A 12442-nucleotide genomic window follows, 5' to 3' on the forward strand; every position below is an offset into this window, starting at 1 on the left:
TCAGGTGGGGGGTGGGGCGCTGTGGGCCGTGCACAGCGTGGTTGGGACACCACGGTTCATGACACAGATTGAATCTGCGGGCTGTCTCCGCTGGCCTGACTGCTTAGGCTCTATAGAAACATGGAGAAAGAGAGAGAGAGAGAGAAACAACAGAAGGGTTATTTTATCCAGACACCTAGGAGACAAAAGATGAGTTAAACGAGTGAGGGATGAAAGGTTAAAGAGGGAAGGTCAGAGGAAGTAAGGGAAAAAAAAAAGAGGATATGGGAAAAGTTTGGAGGGTTAGGTTAATATGGTCTGCCAGTGTATCATGGTAAACCGCACTGTTTTACCATGCTTTTCAGCATGCTTTAGCCAGTGCACCAACCCGCAGTGTGGATACTGTACCTAGCGCTGTTGTATACAGCAGAGATGATTCTACTCAGTGTCGCCATCCTGATAAGACCATGCAGTTTTCTTTACTCTCTCGATCTCGATATGTTAATGAGAGTTTGGTCATCACCATGCTGATTGGTCCAATCATGCTTCCTCCTTTTTTTGAGCTGCTCACTTTTTTTTCTCATTTTTACTCCCTTCAGTGCCCAGTTCACTGACCTCTTTTTGCCACCTAAAGCTAGGTCCGCGAACCATGGCACATCCAAGGAGACAAATGGGAAAAAAAAACTACATTCATTGCATACAATAAAGAAAACAAAAAAAAAAAAAAACCAAACTCTGCTATTATATTTCATACAAAATTTATTTCATGCTAGAATTGTACTCATATTCTTTGTTATTTTTATTTATTTATTCTTGCATAACAATGTACATGCATTTGATTTTCCCCCAAGTTCTAAATTGCATACAATGCTCTTACGTTGTAAATATACATTTTTCTTTTGTTCATGTATTTTTCTTTTTCTTATTCTTTTTTTACCTAAAAGTTAAGAGATGAGAGAAAGATGTGTAAAACACACCTTGACTCCTCCTTTTTATATTTACCATAATGCAATTTTTTTATCATCTTTTTCACCTTTTTTCCTCAAAAAATAACACTGTTAAACTCTGTACCTAATATGTGAAATAAACAATAGCTCACTATATTTTTCCACATGATATATTCAACAATGAGTAGAGCAAGAAAAATAAAGGAAAATATCAACTAATTTTTCTCAGCTGATTTTTTTCAAGAAGATTCCAGTATCACAAGCATGCCAAATGGAAACAAGGTCAAAATGTTTTTGATAAACCACACAGAGAGCTTGCTTAAATACTGATAATTTGTCCTCATAGTCTCACCAAAGATGTCTTGTTCAGAATTTCTGGTCAATATGACCTAAGCTGCCCAGTTAAAATGTCTTCATTAGCACAAATGAAATTTTGGAAGAGAAGTGAAGAAATCAGCTTCTAAAGAAATGTACACGGTCCTTGAACATCTTAATGATGGCTACATAAAACGTATGCAAAAGTGAAGAACTTTTGAAAGAAAATAGATTTCTCATACAGATATTCATAACAGCTATAGCTTTTATCTTTTTAGAATATACCACCATGCAACTCATGCTAAAAAGAAGAGTTAAGAGTCCTCTGTAGTCCTCTGCGGTGACTCTATAGGTAATAATCATTCATGTTATAATGGTTGTTGTGCCCATTTGACTTTTGCCACCTGAATTCATCTTGTCCACATGACTTGATGAAAGGGTCCCCTTTTTGTCCATTTTTTTTACTATTAAATCTTGTCCATAGAACCCCGCACTGATTTTGAAAAAACCAAAACTTTCAGCATCTTCCATTTTAAAGAAAATGCATTACATGTTGTCCACTGAAGACCAAATAGCTCCTCCTAATGTCCTTTCTCCTATCTCTATCTCTCTCTCCTCTTGAGTTCGACCTGTAGGCCTTCCAGCCATTGCAGAGTCAAGAAACGTTGGGGAAGGCAAGCAAAGCTTTGGCTCCCTTTTCTCAGATGATGCAGCCCTCTCAGGTCACCCTCAGAACTTCTGACTGCATATGCTTAACTAGGACAGTCTCCTCTTTACAGGGATCTGTGATAGAGAATACAGGGCAGGGTGGGGATTGCCATGGTCTATTCTTTTGTTTTTATTCAAATCAGAAAAGACAATGGGGAAGAGAAGAGAAAAAAAAACAGAGAGAAAAGACTTCTTTTTGGATGTCTGAACAGTAAAAAGTCGTCATATTTTTCTTTGACAGTCCAGAAAAAAGAAAAAAAATATGAGGGACATAAGCGCACAGAAAGTGGAGGAGAAAAGAAGGAGGGACAGGCTGCTGAGGACAGCAGAAGAGGAGAATGTCAGAAGAACGAAGAGCCCATGCATGAGCAGGATTAGCTTGGTTTTTATTTTGTTTGGATGGTTTTTTTTGGGGGGAGGGGGGTATCAGGCCTTCAGTTCTACTTCCAGGTGGGATTCTGAGATGTGTCACTTCCATTCTCATTACAGAAGTGAGACAGGGAAAGAGAAGTACTGCAGAGAATGATGAATCAGTAGATCAAGACAGAAGAGTTGCAAAAAAAAAGAACAAAAGGAAGTACAACCAAAATAGACTTGAAAAAATAGAACTTGTCTGTGAACTCATCTTGTTTTGTGTGGGTGTGGGCGTACAGAAGTTGCTAATTAGAGTTTGCAAGGGACGTTCATGTTGGGGTTTGCCCAAGTATGTAGGTGTGCTTGTGTGCACATTAATTATGGGCCATAATGCAAACAGAATATGTAATAGCATATGTAAATTACCTTAAATAGAAACCACTATTTCTCAATGGTTCAAAAACAAAGGGTTCGTGCTATTACAGGGCCTGAGTGGGAGAGCATCACGTTATTGAAAAGGAGCATAAACAGTATCTTTGTGGTCTATATCTCTGGCTACGTCTCGGCTGTGTCAATAAGCCTTCATTAGTCGGGAAGAGACGTCTATACTTTCCCTGAGGGTCTCTTTAACTTTTACACTCAAGTCTGTCTTCCAAATGATGGCTTTAAGAGGAGTGGAGTGTGTTGGCAGACACAAAACAAGCAACACTGAAAGTGGCACAGACAAAACAAGTTTAAGGGCAAAAGAGCTGAGGATGCAAAGGGAATAATAACTATGGTGGTCGGGTGGGGGTGGGGGGGGGGGGGCAGATCGGTATAACATGGTAAAGGACACGCTGGTAGTGGGCGAGGGGGTGGGAGGGTGGATGGGTGGGCTGCAGTGCAGTAGAGCAGAAGGGGGGAGGGACACAAGGAGACCCGCTCTCTGTCCCGCCACACCATTCGTTAGAGAATGGACGAGATCGGAGAATGAGAACGCTGCAAGAGAGTGGGCAGTGGGCGGGGCCCAGCAGACAACGACGCCGCCTCGGCCGTGGATCCGCGCCCGTCCGCAATGGCGCCGAGACTCCGGGACTTTGGGCAACCTTCATTTGGTGGGGGAGAGAGACGGGCAAACGGGCAGTCTGAATGAGAGCGTAGGCACACTGGCTTCCTCAGCACGTACCAGCTCTCTCTCTCTCTCTCTCTCTGCCATCTCGCTGGCTTTGCTCTGTCCTCTTTCTCAGGACAATTTTTTTTTGTCTCTTTGTAGTGGTTGTCAGACATTATGGGCCAATTCTTGGGTGTAAACTTTCATGCAATCCCTGTGGTTAAAGATAGCGCGGGCATGCATGGAGAAGAAGGGTTGAGAGAGGCCAGAGTCAGGTCAGGGAGGGGAGAGCAGGGGGGAGGAGGGCTGTACAGGCATTAGAGAGATATGTATCACCTTTCCAGCTGATGTCTGAATGTGCCTACAAACTTACTTCAGATTGTCATGATTCTACTTCAGAAGTACACTTGGATTAAATCCACTCTGACAGTTTTTGACTATTACCATACATATGCCTTTTGGATGCCTAAAAATACAGAATTTAACCAGCTAAGCCAGGCTATAATAATTTTTATGTATTATCTGATGTTTAATAGTGGAGAGGTAGAACAGTTTAACAGTAGATTTGTTAGCAGATAGTTTGTAAAGATATTTTTCTGCAAATTCTTGCACTTCTTTAACACGTCTATTTCTTAGCTGAATAAAGTTGAAATAGATAAGCATTCAAGCTGATGTTCATTTTTAATGACAACCAAAGAGGCTTTTCTCAGAACAAGTTTGAATCTTCTCTCTGGCTGTCTCCTCTTATTGACTCACCACATCATGCACTCTCTCTCATTGGCTCTGCAGCACCTCTGTGGCCCCTCCCTCCCCTACCCAATACTAAATATCTGCTGCACAACAGAACATGCAGTGTCAGGCCCAGATACAGCCCAAACATATGCAGACATAGAGCAACAGCGAAAGGTACAATAATCACTTCACATGTAAAACCATGTACAACACACAAACACACTGACAACATACACATACACACACACAGACACAGAAAACCTCACGCACTCTCTCTCTCTCTCTCTCACACACACACACACACACGCTCACATACACACACAGAGATAGACACACACACACACACATATATATATATATATATATATAAAAGCTAATACAAACACACAAAAAGCACAATCAAAAGATAGACAAACGCTGAGAAGCACAGCATGTGTCGACAAACTGTGTGCGTATTTTTCCATTCGTGTGGATGTTGGTGATCATGTCAGTGAGGTGGCAGCTTGAAGTGAATATTACAGTGGACTGAGTGCAAGGAAGTGATATTTCATCTGATCTGAGACCTGTGTAAAACAGAGCATGCTCACACAGAGCGGTAGACTATGGCTGACAGAGAGACAGAGCCATTAACTGGCTGTTGATGGAGCACTAGAGGGAGAACATATGTGTGTAAAATGGGAATACAAGGAAGCAACACAAGGTTAAGAGTTTGGGGATGACCTGCTTTTGTAACTAGCCAGACATAGGCACGTTTGTGGCACGGATGTGATGAAATTATTGATCTGCTGTAAATGTGAGTATTTTAACAACAGGATGTCTGTGTAGATTATGGTTATTTGTCTTCACTTTTTGATGACATTAAGGATAAATAAATAATAATTTTTAAAAAATTGTATTTTCCCACAACTTTGAATGTGTGCTTGATTTTACACAGTCGAAGGGTTTGAAGACAGTGCATGTTCTGAATCTTAAAAAAAAAACAGAAAAAAAAAAAAAACAGATGAAGGTTGAATGTGTGTATGTATATGCGTATGTGTGTGTGTGTGTGTGTGTGGTGTGGTGTGTGGTGTGTGTGTGTCTGCTCGTGCGCGCGTGTGTGTACGCAAGTATGTGTTTTTCATCCATGCCCTCAGATCTTTATTGTCTGCAGTACTGGGAGTGTCTTTGCATCCCTGCACTGATTATGACAATGGTCTAATGTAATTGAGGAGCTCTCTAGCTATGTGATGTGTGCACTCTCTGTAGTATGTGCATGAATATGTGCACTGCTCTATCTGGGCTGGAAATCAGGTTGTTAGTCTGGCATGACCATCCTCTTGGCTGTGTGCCCACCCTAGCTGCAGCAGAGGGTAACCTTGCGGGCAGAGCGTCGCAGCTGTGGCCCCAGCCTCTGACCTCCCTGAGAAAGGTCCAGCTACAAGCCAACCAGGCACCAAGAGGATGGGAGGAGAGATGAAGGGAAAAAACAGACAAACACACAGACAGCGAGTGGAGGTAAAAACGAGAAAAAACAAACAACAAAGAAAAAACAGGGAAAAAAGGGTAGATTAAGGTTGGGCCAGGAGGCAATTAATATGTTTCTAACTGTGATTTTTTTTTTTTTTAACAAAATATTTGGTGGAGAGAGAAAACTCATGTTCATGTTTGAAACTCAAGAGAATGTTGGAGGAAAGAAGATATTATCATGGCTTCAAAGGTGCAGAGAAAGGTGTCAAAGTGTGTTGCTTAATGGGTTGTCATGACGATCAAATAGAAGAACAGAAAAAGACTGTTGAAATGCATATAAGATTCAAGGTTAGTTTTCTCTGCTTTAGATTTCACTGGCTGAGTGAAATAAAGGGGAAGAAAGTTCAAAGTCTTGCTGGTGAGTATGGTGAATAGGTATGTGACATGTGAAGTGCCATGGTTTGTGTGTGTGTGTGTGTGTGTGATGGGTGATGTTTACTTTGTTTAGATCAACCAAAGATACAAGGCTGGGTGGAATGGGGGGTATTTCTTCTTGTTTCTTACAGATCAGTAACGTAAGGGCGTGACTGCTGCACTCTGTGAGAGCTTTTTTCTCCCGAACTATCAGAAAAAAAATGATAATTGTCTCTCCGGGTGAGCGAGCTCTGTTTGCCTTTGTAGATTGTATGTATGTATATGTTATTTGTGGATGTATGTGTGTAATCTCTGGGTGCGTGTGTGTGTGTGTTCTGAGACTGTGCGCATATATAAAAGTGCCTTTACATACCCTTCCTCACTCTGGCCCCAGTGTGGCTGGGACGGCCGCCCATGGTCAGGAGGAAGCAGGACTGTTCACCCCGCTCACAGGGGTTAAAGATCTGGCCGTCCTCAGGCGACATGGCCTGGTCTATGTGGGGACAGTCTTCATTGGCCAGGGCTGCCTTGGCTGCTTCTCCGTTCACTTTGGGATCTTCAAACACACAAGCACATGTGAGACACTGCCAAGCCCCACAATGGGACGCTCATCCAGATGCATGCCAGTTGCATGGTGAGTTGGAGAAGGAGGAGGAAAGAGAGTGAGGGGTCTGAAGGGGACAGTTTTTTTTTTCCATGCTGGAGCAGAGGAGGATATGGCAGAGGCAAGACAGGCGTGAACACGTGCTGCGTATGTTGTACTGTGAAGTAGTAAATTGTGTTTAGAAGCACATTCATTCAACTCTAAGCACTCTGGACCCCATTTAGCATCAAAACACATTACATTCTCTCAAATATGCAGATCAACCATCCGACCCTGAAAATCAACATAAAACACATGGGGTTAAGATATAATTTTAACAGTAAAATAATTTCTTTTATCATGACATACTGAGCCCAAAATATTTTTCTACCTCCCTCCCTCTTCCCTCTCTGCACAAGCTATTTGTGAGGACACCGGCTAAACAGTTGGAGGTATAGTGGTGTTTATAGTTGAAGGTTGGAGGTATAGTGGTGTTTATGTCTGAAGGTTGGAGGTATAGTGGTGTTTATGTTTGAAAGTTGGAGGTATGGTGGTGTTTATAGTTGAATGTTGGAGGTGAAGTGGTGTTTATGTCTGAAGTTTGGAGGTGTAGTGGTGTTTATGGTTGAAGATTGGAGGTGTAGTGGTGTTTATGTCTGAAGGTTGAAGGTGTAGTGGTGTTTACAGTTGAAGGTTGGAGGTATGGTAGTGTTTATAGTTGAATGTTGGAGGTGTTTATGTCTGAAGGTTGGAGGTATAGTGGTGTTTATAGTGGAATGTTGGAGGTGTAGTGGTGTTTATGGTTGACGGTTGGAGGTATAGTGGTGTTTATGTTTGAAGGTTGGAGGTATAGTGGTGTTTATGTTTGAAGGTTGGAGGTGTAGTGGTGTTTATGGATCAAGGTTAGAGGTGTGGTGTTTATAGCTGAAGGTTGGAGGTATAGTGGTGTTTATGGTTGACAGTTGGAGGTGTAGTGGTGTTTATGGTTGACAGTTGGAGGTGTAGTGGTGTTTATAGCTGAAGATTGGAGGTGTAGTGGTGTTTATGGATCAAGGTTGGAGGTGTGGTGTATATAGCTGAAGGCTGGAGGTGTAGTGGTGTTTATGGTTGAAGATTGGAGGTATAGTGGCCCAGGCTGAAGGTTGGAGATATAGTGGCATATATGGCTAAAGTTTTGAGGTGTGGTATTTATGGCTGAAACTTAGGCATGTGGTGTTTAAGGCTGGTCTGGTGGTTAAAAACTTTCAGTTTAAAACCATTCAGAACCACACTTCTATTCACAACAATGTCGGGTCATTAAAAGTCACACAGACCAAGTAGTTTGCATTGTCAGAATAAGTAAAAAGAGTAGAGGATGCTCTCAGCATGCAGCGAGATGAGGAGTCATTGCTTAGAAACAGCATCAGGGCCTGGAGTAATATATAGAAACAGCTCGTGGCAATGAGCCTGTTCACCTGTGAGATCTTTGGCACCCAGCGCCTTCTGCTCACTTGGGTGAATTTATGCTCCATCGATCACACTAGTGAGAAGAGAGCACGCTGCCAAAAGCTCCTTTGGGAAAAGTGTGTGCGGAGCCATCTGCCTGGGCTGAATTTTCCACTGTGGTACAGCTATTGATTTACCCTCACCTATTAATGCCCCACACACAATATCTATCACTAAACTACCAACTCCCCCCAAAGTTGCAATGACTCCTTCAAAAGAAGTATATGTAATGCGGGTGTGTTAGAATTTGATTTGTCAAACCAGTTTGTGTAAAAGCTTGATTTGGAAAAAGTGAGAGATCTGCTTGATTCTCCTGACCTTGCTCCCATACATTCATTTTGAAGATTTTGAATCGAGACAGTTACACAGTGAGCGAGCTGTGCCTTCTGGAACCGTGTAGAATTTCCTAAATGAAGAGAGCGACTTAATGAACTCCACTGACTCTTTTCTCGATGAGTCACATCACGGCCTGACAGTGTCTACAAAGCTGTTAGTCAAATCTTTTCATCTGCCTCCACAGATGAAAAAGTCAAGGCCAAAGTATATTCCAACACTTACTGCCCTGAACAGAACTGTCAAATTCACTATATCCAACACGATTCAGCAAGTCATTTCAATCCATCTCATATGAGGCTCATACATGTGAACGAGAGCTTGCATGATATGGTAGGTCTCCAAGTATAAGCCATCATCCTTATCCTTCACTATGTTTGATTCATTTCCACTTTGATGCCCATTAACCCCTCCTCTTGTATTTTAGCTGGGAACTAAACATGAAATGCATTATCTCAGGACTGTTCTTTATGATAGCATTGAGTGCTCCTCAGTAACTCTCCTCTATGAGGAGAGTTACTGATGAGATATGCTCCTCCCTGAGGTGCAGCTCACATTACACAGAGCGGCATCAGGCACAGTACAGGTCACGCTCCTCATCAGAGCAGGCTGAAGACTCACTCTGAGGAAGTGTGAAAATGTGACGCAGAACCCTCTGGGATGGATGGATTGATGGAGGGAGAGATAGAGAGACAGAAGGATAGATGAGTCACAAAGTTTAGAGTAGTGCAGTAAATAAAGGCATTTGTCTTGATCTTGTCCTCCTTGACTCGTACTACTAGTACTACTCTCTCTCTCTCTCTCTCCCCCTCCCTCTTTCTTTCTTTTGCTCCTGCTCTCTCCGCAGTCATATAATTTTCATCCTTCACTCACACAGTTTTTGCATCTCTGCTGTGTATCTGTGCATACTCTATTGATCATGTCCCTGGAAGCTGTAGGGTGTGTGTGTGTGTGTGAGTGAGACAGAAGAGAGAAAGAGAGGGGGAGAGAGAGAGAGAGAGAAAGATAGAACGTGAAGAGACTGAGCAGTAGTCCAGATGGCATGTCTTTAAAGGGGTGTGTTGTCAGAACAGTAATTAGGATCTAACTGCAGTGGGAGGTATTTCATGCCCTGTCGCTGTGGCTGATAACACACCCAGAGTAGAGCCATGTCTACTGTCAGCATGTACTGCATAATCTCTCATCTGACACACAACACACACACACACACCTCACTGATCTTCCCTGTATCCTCACAGTGACGAAGTGAAAATGACCAAAATACTCTTAACAGGACTAGATGACATGACTGTGCTAGGTAAATGCCAGATTAATCACTTTCATAACAGCTTCTCCTCAGAAAATAAATATCTTGAACACTTTTATATTTTCAAGTGATCATTACTTCTGAGACATATACTCGTTTGTGGCTCCAAATCTATAATGTCATTTTTTCTTTAAACGTCAACAGCACAATGTAACTATGAACATCCTGAGTAACATCTTCAGGCCCCTCAGTGTTCTGTTACACACACAGTCTGATGTTTAAGTTTGTGTGTGTGTGGGTGTGTGAGTGTGTGTGTGTGTGCCTGTGTGAGTGTGTGTGTGTATGTATGCGGTCCTCCAACGTGTCTGTGTGCATGTGTAGCTAAACACATTGTACTGAATTAATGATGATGTCCCTTCCTCAGTGCCTCTTTAACACTACACTGTTCTTACCTCTAATCTCCTCTCATGCACTGTACTGCTTCCAGTGTGTGTCCATGCAGAACGGTTATAACTTGGTGTATTTGTTTTCATAGACGTCACTGTGTTGGTGTCTGAGGTATCTTAAAATGCTTACAAGTGTGTAGTCCTGTGTTAATGTGTTTGGGATGGCGTGTAAATAAAAAAGTGAGATAAATGAGAGAGAGCACTCAAGCACTTCTTTGCTGTTTACAGATGAAGACATTGTAAATAAAGAGAGGAGACATAAACTGCTTGATGTAGCCCTGGTGGGACTGTCCTACTTCTCTCATGCTATTTCTGCTTTGTGTTGTCACAGATGAGGGTTTGTTTAATACACAGCTTTACATCTCCCAAAGTCTGCAGGATGCTCATGAGGTTACACATCATGGTAACGGTAAAGGTAATATAAAGGTCGTTTATCCGTGTGTGTCCTCCAAGGAGTATTTGAGCTTCCTCTGTTTGATTACTGATAAAATGTAAAATCTGTTTATGTACACGTACTGCATCCCTACAGTAAATGAAAACTGTGAAAAGCATTTTGAGTTGTGAAACTCTTTGGATTCCCCCAGGGTCTGCTTTAAAGAGAGTGAGAAGTGAGATTAACACTGATTTGATGTGAATATAGTCAGTGTCTATGGGGGGGGGAAGTGTTGATTAAACTTCAAAAAAAAAAAAAAAAATCAAACACCCTACACTCCCTCTCACTCCCTGTCTGTGTGTGTCTTGAATTGGGAGTACCTATGTTCACACAGCAGGAGAGTGTCTACGGGAGAAAGACATGCCTCTTACCTGAGCCCCTCTCAGCATGAATAATTCACTTTTACTCAGACTCTTACTCAGTGCCCAACTCACTCCAACTCTCAGCCTATGCTAGTCTTTTCATCCCACATAAGGTCTGAATGTGTGTGTATTAGTGCGTGTACTTGACACAGAAAGAGATGAAGTGAGAGAAAGAGAGAAACAAACAGAGACAAAGAAAGAGACCAAGACAAAGACAGTGAGACAGAGAGAGAGAGAGAGAGAGAGAGAGGGAGAGAGAGAAAGAGAGAGAAAGTGTGTGTGTGTTTTTCTAACTCTAGCCAAACCAACAGATGCTAACTCTACATGCTATCAGATTTCTCACAGTTTTGGGCCCAAAGTCAAGTGGATTGAGGTGATTAACAACGCCTTGGAGCATTTTGCCATTGTAAGAGTGTTTCAAAAAGTCTGTGCATTTAACAGGCTGACATTCATAAAGCCAAAGTTCACAGGTGGTTATGAACTGTACTGCGGCAGCTTACACAGAGCTTGTACAATGTATCATTAAACATCACTTTCATGTATTGTTAAATACCATTGTCATGCTATGGCCAGTCCTCTCTGTTCAAAGCTAGGGCAGTAAGTCACAGCGTCTACTCATCCACACTTGCATTTATTCACTTAAAACTCCGGTCCCACTTGTTCAGGAATTAATGTATTAAACTAGGCTTGTCTTCTGAATATACTGACTTATTTGTGTGTGTGTGTGTGTGTGTGTGTGTGTGTGTGTGTGTGTGTGTGTGTGTGTTTGTGTGTGTGTGTGAGGGCTCTGCAGTGCGGTGTGAATAATATGGGAGTCGTGCAAGGCAAGTGAATGACTGCAGCTTGTTCCATGGGCTTGAATCCTATTGTGTGGTTGCTTGGACACTGTTGTCAAGGCAACAGGCTCCAGCTCAGTATAAAAAGAAGCAGCAGAGTGAAATAAATAAGACATGGAGAGAAAACGAGAGGGTGGTAGGAAGGTGAAAAACCATCATTCCTTTTACCAGCTCTGAGCAACACACAACGTGGTACTGTTCAATCAGTGACACAAATTGGATCATATTAGAGAGTCTACTCAGTCATGTGCAATAGATACTGGATCTTATCCTCACAGTCTCTGACTTGGCATTTCTCCTGTCTCTCTCTCTTCCTTTCTATCTTTTTTTCTTTCTTTGTTTCCTTCTCTCTCTCTCTCTCTCTCTCTCTCACTCTGTCTCTCTAACCAATCATTTGGCTCTTGGTTGCCCTTTCTTTCCGTACTGATGAAGACATCCATTTCAGCTCCTGTCAAGTATTCACTCCATTAAATGACAGACCAGAATCAATGATCTACCAGCGTCCTGAAAGTCTGTCATCAGAAATGAACTTCAGAAAAGAACTTCTTTGTTTCTTTGTGACAGTTATCATAACTATCACAGACACCTTCTACGATGCTTCACAGATGCTTCACTGAGAGATAACACTAGTCTGTGTGTGTTAATAACAGGGAGTCAGACCCAGGGGGTGATGGGTGGGGGGGTGGGGGGCAGCTGTCCACCCGTGGCCTCGGAGACAGTGTGTAAAAAGTGT

General features: G+C 42.3%; 1 protein-coding gene across 3 annotated transcripts in view; it reads right to left on the reverse strand.

Moving 5' to 3' along the window:
• kcnc1a (potassium voltage-gated channel, Shaw-related subfamily, member 1a) overlaps nt 1-12442 on the reverse strand; it is a 35139-nt gene continuing 22697 nt past the window's right edge. The window contains exons 3-4 of one of the 3 annotated variants that reach the window (XM_030765778.1): nt 6359-6541; nt 1-110 (exon numbers count right to left, since the gene is read on the reverse strand). In XM_030765778.1, coding sequence (XP_030621638.1) covers nt 1-110; nt 6359-6541 — 293 coding nt within the window. Of the gene's footprint in view, nt 111-3248; nt 3389-5411; nt 5540-6358; nt 6542-12442 lie in introns of those variants that run through there. The other 2 variants (XM_030765779.1, XM_030765777.1) reach the window with 2 other exon arrangements.

This window comes from Chanos chanos, chromosome 2 (assembly GCF_902362185.1).
Source record: "Chanos chanos chromosome 2, fChaCha1.1, whole genome shotgun sequence".
Lineage (NCBI taxonomy): Eukaryota > Metazoa > Chordata > Actinopteri > Gonorynchiformes > Chanidae > Chanos > Chanos chanos.